The following is a 7721-nucleotide window of genomic DNA, read 5'->3' as shown; positions in this document are numbered from 1 at the left end:
CTAAATAGAGACAACCAAAAAAGGAAATATGGACAAGTAAATAGGGACGGAGGGAGTATTATGAATCAACTATTTATAGTAAGTATGACATATAAAAAGGAACGGGTGGAGTATAAGATACCATTTTTTTTTTCATCCAAATATTTTATCTTAAACCATTTTACAATTCCCCACAAAAACCTCCACTAAGCCCCACTTGAACAGGGTTGGTGAGGGTGTAGGTAGAAGTTGGACTAATCACAAATCCTCAATATAAAAACCCAATCTTCAAACTATACAATAACAAGAAGAAAAATAACAAATCAAAAACAAAAAAATGTCTTCTTCACCAACAGTTCAACACATATCAGATTGTTTCATCAAGCCACTTTACAATTCAGAAGAAGCTAAAAAACCTGTTTATCTATCATCATGGGATTTAGCCATGCTTTCTGTTCAATATATCCAAAAAGGTCTACTTTTCACTAAACCGTCATCATTTCAACTTGATCCTCTATTGCAAAAGCTTAAAGATTCACTCTCAATCACCCTTGTCCATTTTTACCCATTAGCTGGTCGTTTTAAAACACTTAAACAAGAAAATCCCCCTCTTTACTCTGTCTTTATCGATTGTGTTAATAGCCCTGGTGCAAGATTTATCCATGCTAATCTTGATTTAACTGTTTCTGATATACTTTCACCAAAAGATGTGCCTTTAGTTGTTCAATCGTTTTTCGATCATGATAGAGCTATTAACCATGATGGGCATGATTTATCTTTGTTAACTGTTCAATTAACAGAATTAATTGATGGGGTTTTCATTGGTTTATCAATTAACCATGTCTTAGCTGATGGTTCTTCATTCTGGCATTTCTTTAACTCTCCCTCAGAAGTTTTCAAAGCTAATAATGGACAAAAACAGAGCATTCCCATTTCTAAATCGCCGAATTTTAACCATTGGTTCCCAGAAGGACATGGTCCAATTATTAATCTTCCTTATACTCACCATGATCAATTCATTAGTAGACACGAATCCCCAAATCTAAGAGAAAGATTCTTCCATTTCTCAGCAGAGTCTTTAAAGAAACTCAAAGCTAAAGCAAATCAAGAATGTCATACCTCCAAGATTTCGTCTTTACAAGCTTTGTCAGCTCATATGTGGAGATGCATAACAAGGGTCCGAAAATTCCCAGCTGATCATGTAACAAGTTGCAGAATGGCGATTAATAACAGAGCAAGATTGGAACCTCCATTGCCAGAAAACTATTTTGGGAATTGCATACAAACTGTTCGAGGAATTGCCTCAGCGGGAAAACTTCTTGAAAACAGCCTTGGTTGGGCAGCTTGGGAAATGCATGAAGCTGTGGTGAATCATAAGAACAAAGATATTCGCGAATGGGTTGAAAAATTGGAAAGTGGTATGATTTATCAGTTGGGATTTTTCGATCCTAGTAGCGTTATGATGGGAAGTTCTCCAAGATTTGATATGTATGGGAATGAATTTGGATTGGGAAAAGGAGTGGCACTTAGAAGTGGATATGCACATAAGTTTGATGGGAAAGTGAGTTTGTATGAAGGAATTGAAGGTGATGGTAGCATGGATTTGGAAGTGTGTCTTTTACCTGACTTCATGGCTTCTCTTGAAACTGATAAGGAGTTTATGGATAGTTTGTCAAGTTAATTTAGGTGGTGTTGTATTTGGAGAACTTGTGTTATTTCATAATTGATGTATTGTTAATGTTGGTAAGTTTGACAAGTGTTTGATTTGTTCAAGATATGAAATAAAAAGAAATTTGATTCTTCTTTCTTATTTCTCATCCGGTATCATGTATCCGTGTTTGCGTACACAAAATCTAGCTGAGAAAATAATGACTAAGCTTTCTTTTTCTTCTACTTGATTTTGATACAATTGAGTGGAGCATCATTTGGAAACAACTTCTCCATCTTTCACGAGATGGTGATATGGTGTGCGTATGCTTTATCCATCTCAGACTCCACTTAGTAGAATTTCATTGGATATGTTGTTATAAATCCAGCTAAGAAAATGAAAAATAATTAATCTCGAATTCAAGACTTTTAATTAAAATAAACAAGTATTTACTACCACAAAGCTTGTCTATAATAGAATCCGTATTGCCGGGTCCCTTTTTGGGCTAGGGAATCGAACTCAAGACCTTTATGATTAAGGGTGGAGAGATTTCAACCATCCACCACAATCCATTGTTGGTTTATAACTAATTTGAGTTTGAGTCTAGACAGAGAAAAACTCTATACGTCTCAATTTATATGACATAGTTTGGATTTCAAAAATCAAATATCTTTATTTTAATCGTGAATTCAGACATGTAGTCTTAAAAGTTTTTGAAAAATTATTTATATATTTAGAAACTACGTAAAAAAAATATTACAAGTCACAAAATCAATAATTTAAATTATTTTAAAGGCATATAAATAAATCCTGATCAAAATTTGGTTATTTAACTTTCGATACTCATCTCCAATTGTATAATTTCACAAGGTGTTTTGTTATTGTTATAAAATCAAAATTTAAATTATGTCATATAAATTGAAACAGAGATTCTTCGAGGAAAGCACGTGAGATTAATAAGCTGACATTATGAAGAAACTTCATGGCCACGCTTCTTTATTTGTTGGGTCCATATAAAATCCCTTTTATCTCGGAGCTCTTTGTCCCCTGCTACTTCAAAACACTCTCAGTTATAGCTTCACTCTCTCCCATTATGGGAGATACGACGCCGTTTTCGCTTCCTCCCGGTACCCGATTTTACCCTTCCGATCAACAACTAATTAGCTACTATTTATCTTCAAAGAACGGCGCCGATCACCGGAATGGCGTTGGATTTGACCTAATTCGAGAAATTGATCTCTACAATTTTAATCCATTTAACTTGCCGGATTCCGCCTGTTTCCGGTACGGTCGTGGTGGACGGAAAAGGCACTGGTTTTGTTTTGTGGCTAGGGTTTTGAAGGGAGGGAGGAGGAGAGCTGGTGGTGGTTATTGGAAGAAGAGGGGTAAAGTTAGGGATGTGGTGGATGCGGGTGCAGGGAAAGTTGTGGTGGGTACGCGTAAAAGTTTTGATTTTTATTTGGAGGATTGTACTAAGACTGATTGGTTGATGCATGAGTACGCCTTAACTGGTCATCTTATGGTACATTCTGCTATACAATCTTTCTTGCGTACATCAATGAATATATTGAGTTTTTCTTAATTTGCAATGTTATTAGTCTTTTACTTGAATACACTGTCAAAGGCTTGCCTTTTTCTGGTGTAATTTTTGTTCAAACTGACATCGGGAAGTGGTTGGTTGTTTCCCTTCTTGGAGTGCTGCGCATGTTCGTACTTTCATTGATATGCTAATATGTTTTGATGAAATCTAAGTACCACTCTGATTATACAATGTAGATTATAGAATTAGTTTTGTATTGAGGATGTGTTTGTACTCTTTAGGTATATTGTTGCCCATTATTAGTTATGGTAAAGAGAAACTTTGTAAGGTATCCCAATTTACCCTGCATTTCAATAGAAAACAGAATTGGATTTAGGGCCTATGCTTTTGTTTGATTTGATTTTGATGTGATTGCTGAAACAGATCACTGAGTGTCAACAGTTAGTTAGCTTTATCTTTTGGGTTTGTGTTATTGTTCTGAAGTCTTGATGGTAATTAAGATTATCAAAGCAACACAATCTGAGTGTGACCATAATTCTGGCTTTTATGTTGGTAGACCTCCTATCTCTCTCTGCCTTTAGTCTGTGGTTGTGCTTAATGTACATATTAAGAAGTTTGACATAAATATTTCTGAAATTAGTCATAAAAAATATTATGTGGTTCTGTTTAAGGTGGCTTTGTCTTGTTGCATATCATAAATTTGCTACATGTAACATGTCTCATTCTTCTGCTTGTGTGCAGGCATCTTTTGTTCTATGCCGAGTATTCATCAAATCTCATCATGGAAATAACTTGTCAGGTCATGTATTTAGTTCCAATGGTGAAGAAATTGTTGCGACAGTACGCCATATAGGTATTCAATTTGATGGATCAGCTGCATCGGTTACTGGCTCTAAAATGCATGATGAAAACACTATTGACCAGGAGAATGATGTCTCAAAGTTACCTAGTGGATTAGTTACCGACTTAAATGGTCAAGTTGTTGCAGAAAATGTTGCTAAACAGGTATATCGCAAAGAAAACTTTATGTTATTACTCTTTAAAGGTGCTTAGTTAACTTTTTCTTCATTCATAATCCCAAGCTTTCATGTTGAATTGCTTCAATTGTTTGTTGTTTCCTGTTTTTCATCTTCATTGACTTATTTTTATATGCTCATCAAATGTTTGACATGCACAAGATATGCATTTATCTTTAGAATTTACCTACTCGTTTTCTTGACATCTCAATATGAGAAACCTCTTAGAGAAGTTGGGGCAGGAGTGAAATCAATGAAGGTAATTTTTTCTGCTTTCCATATCTGTTGTTGCTCTACAAGTGGAATCTGAGTTGCTGTTTCTATTGTGCATTTAGTAATTTAGGCTTCAGAACTAAGAAGTATACCTTATGTGTGCCTGGTTTATTAGCTAATTGAAACACTTCTCATTTATCCTTCAAACTTAATTATGTTAGTTTGTTAGAGTAGTCGTGATGTTTCCTTTTTTGTGTTGATATAAATGGGCATCATTAATATGAGTTATGTTGGTTCATGCAACAGATTTGTCTTGAGAGTGACGGACCTCCAGTTCTCAATGATTTTTCCGCTCAGGAACTGATTGCCATTTTAGAAGGAGATTTTATTGAGTTGGATGACCTTCTATGCCCGCTTCCGGGCATTAACTAAAGGAAACAACAACAATCCCAAAAGTCCAACAGCAATCCCAAGCAAGTACCATCCGTAACAATCTCAAGCAAGTACCATCGATAAGAATCACAAGCAAGTACAATCAACAAGAATCTCAAGCAAGTAATAATCAATAACAATCCCAAGCAAGTTATGTTTGGAAATTAGTAGCATGAAGTTCACGCCGGATTATATCAGTGAAGGTGACAAAAATGGTATTCATGTCACTTTTCAGAACATTAGAAAGTTACGTCTTAAAGACGTCATAAAAAGAGTGAAGTTATCAAATTGTGAGATCACCTCCTACATCGGCAATCATTGTTGAAAATCAGCTTAAGAGAATTAGATCAGGTGACTAATTGCTTAGATTATGCTGTTGTCTGGATGAATATCTTGACAGTTATCAAATTATAAGGTCATGTATAGTTGTATACAATGTCATGATATCTGAAAATCATCTCAAGAGAGTTGATGGGGTGAGCAATGAGGCTCACATTTTACAGTCATACAATTTGCTGTATATGAGCGAAGAGTTAAGTCACCTAATACACTGTCATGATTGATGGATATCAGCTCAATAGTATTAGACTCTGTGAATAATGCCTTGCATTATAGCTTTGCCTGGATGGTTGTCTCAACAGTTACCAAATTTCGAGGTCACTTTATACAGTTTCATGATTGTTGAAGATCAGCTCACGATAATAGATGGAGTGAGTAACGTGAACATATTGGATAACTTGTATAGTGGCTTAAAGAGTTAAGCCACTTTATACAGTGTCATGATCCTAAAAATCCACCGAGTTTAGAAGGCTGTGATTGGTCCGAAGGGCGGGTCACAGATGGATTTCTCAGTTATAAAAAAAAATAAAAAAATCAGCCAAGAGAACTAAATTGGGTGAGCACTGAGCAATGGCTAGCATTATATGGTTATGGATTGATATCTCAACAGTAACCAAATTATGAGGTCATTTTTTACCGTGTCATGCTTGCTCAAAGTCAGCTCTGGATAATAGATCAGGTTAGTAAGGTCCATAGTTTACAGTTATACAATTACATGGATGGATATATTGTATATGGGTGAGAGTTGAATCACTTAATACAGTGTCATGATTGCTGAAATTCAGCTCAAGAGAATTAGACTGGGCAAGTCCTGGATGGATATCCTAGCAGTTATCAAGCTATGAGGTCACTTCATACAGTTTCATGATTGCTCAAAATCAGCTCAAGGTAAAAGATCGGGTGAGTAAAGTTCGGATTACACTTATACAATTGGGTGGAGATATGGGTTGGAGTTGAACCACTTAAAGAAATGTGAAGAGTTCACACGAAACCCACAACAGCTATAGCAATAACATTGGATATCTTATACATGGTGAAAGAGTAAACGACAAAAGCAACAACAGCTATAGCAATAACATTGGATATCTTGTACATGGTGAAAGAGTAAACGACAAAACAACAACAGCTATAGCAATAACATGGATGGATACTTTTTTTTGATAACAAAGGAAACCCGCAGCCGCCACCCTTTGGGTGTGCACAAGCTAACATGGATGGATATCTTGTATTCAATGAAAAGTTAACCGCAGCAAACAACAGCAAGAAGTATGTCATAATACCAGGCAAGTTGGATTGTGAAGAGTTGACAAGTTGCTCGAAAGACCACAGGATGTGACAATGTCAGTTATAAGGGTGACAATTATGTCAGGACACCATTGATGGTGGGATAGCAGGTGTCCGTGGAATAGTTGAGGTGTGCACACGCTATAGCATGAACGCCATCGTTGGGAAAAATGTCAGGATACCAATTCTCTTACTTTCAAGGTACTTTTAACATAACTCTGTTTTTCTAAAAAATATTTTAATGGACTTGTCAATGGGGAAGAAAGCATTCATTCCTATTTGATTTGTGCTGCAGGCCGACAATTTTGGCTTCTTGATAGACAATAACCTTAGTGATATAGTGAAGAGTAGATGGATGGCAGCTTAGTTAACGTTATTGGCACGTTTTGGTGAACTTTGAGGTGTAAGATAAAATCTCTACATCACCTTCTTATGCTTCACAAGTCTTTCATTTCTAGCAGTTGTGCTTAGTAGTAGCTTGTGAAGAATGTAAAACTTCTAGGTCGGGTTCCAGATAAGTCTGTTTTTAGCAAATCCTAGTACAAGACAGTAGCATTATGAGAATCTGATGATTCTCTTTTACATCAAGTACTTTGGTATATGTACTATATGTTCTTTAGGGTCTTTAACATATGCACTAACGGTAGTTCATGAAGCTTGAAACTGTTGTTGTACTATATTAACACTATGAATGCAGAAGAACTAGTTGTATTACTTTGGATGGTTTTTTCCTGTTCTCAATAACATAAAATGATTGGAAGGGAAACACTCGTGAAATTCTACAGTTAAGATGTTGGTCATACTCATCTTCGCCCTTGAGTATCCAATTTTGTTGCAACATTCAAAGATAGAGGTGGGAATCGTGAATCTTCGTTTTCTGTAAGAAGAATGTGTCCCTCAAAGCTTCAGCCAGACTTTTGGGTAGTTGGTAAGATGCTATGGTTTTTTCCCTTGCAAAGATATGAAGAAAATGACTGTCAACGGTCTTCATCCCCTTGGGGAAGCCGGACAGAAAAAGATATAAACCTTTTCAGTAAACTTTTTATCATCATCTCTATGTTTGTCCTCAGTTATTTTATTTCAAATGGTCCTTTAATAAGCAGGAAAATTTGGTTAACAGTGTCATGTGTCCCTTATGCAACAACTTTCAAAGTAAAAAATGAACTAAACAAGGATGCATGCTGAGATTTTACTTATCAACTATTCACAGCTTCTTTTGGGGGGGAATGGAAAGGGGGAAATGGTGAAGGGGATTACAAGGTGGGAACTC

General features: G+C 36.0%; 2 protein-coding genes and 1 long non-coding RNA gene across 3 annotated transcripts; all 3 read left to right on the top strand.

The window, feature by feature from the left end:
• The first annotated feature begins 285 nt into the window (after positions 1 to 285).
• LOC125857156 (uncharacterized acetyltransferase At3g50280-like) lies at positions 286 to 1824 on the top strand. Its single transcript, XM_049536838.1, has one exon. It carries the CDS (start codon positions 317 to 319, stop codon positions 1658 to 1660), a length of 1344 nt encoding a protein of 447 aa, XP_049392795.1. The 5' UTR covers positions 286 to 316; the 3' UTR covers positions 1661 to 1824.
• Positions 1825 to 2675: 851 nt separating this feature from the next.
• Positions 2676 to 5552, top strand: LOC125857155 (NAC domain-containing protein 60-like). Its single transcript, XM_049536837.1, has 3 exons — positions 2676 to 3149; positions 3909 to 4172; positions 4703 to 5552. The coding sequence occupies exons 1-3, from the start codon at positions 2721 to 2723 to the stop codon at positions 4826 to 4828; spliced, it is 819 nt and encodes a 272-aa protein (XP_049392794.1). The 5' UTR covers positions 2676 to 2720; the 3' UTR covers positions 4829 to 5552.
• A 150-nt stretch (positions 5553 to 5702) lies between these two features.
• On the top strand, positions 5703 to 7139 carry LOC125857167 (uncharacterized). Its single transcript, XR_007445600.1, has 2 exons — positions 5703 to 6652; positions 6747 to 7139. It is a non-coding gene; the product is annotated as an uncharacterized LOC125857167 (long non-coding RNA).
• Positions 7140 to 7721: the final 582 nt, after the last annotated feature.

Source organism: Solanum stenotomum, chromosome 2 (assembly GCF_019186545.1).
Source record: "Solanum stenotomum isolate F172 chromosome 2, ASM1918654v1, whole genome shotgun sequence".
Classification (NCBI taxonomy): Eukaryota; Viridiplantae; Streptophyta; class Magnoliopsida; order Solanales; family Solanaceae; genus Solanum; species Solanum stenotomum.
Note: the sequence above shows the minus strand (reverse complement) of the source record. Positions and strands in the feature narration are given on the sequence as shown.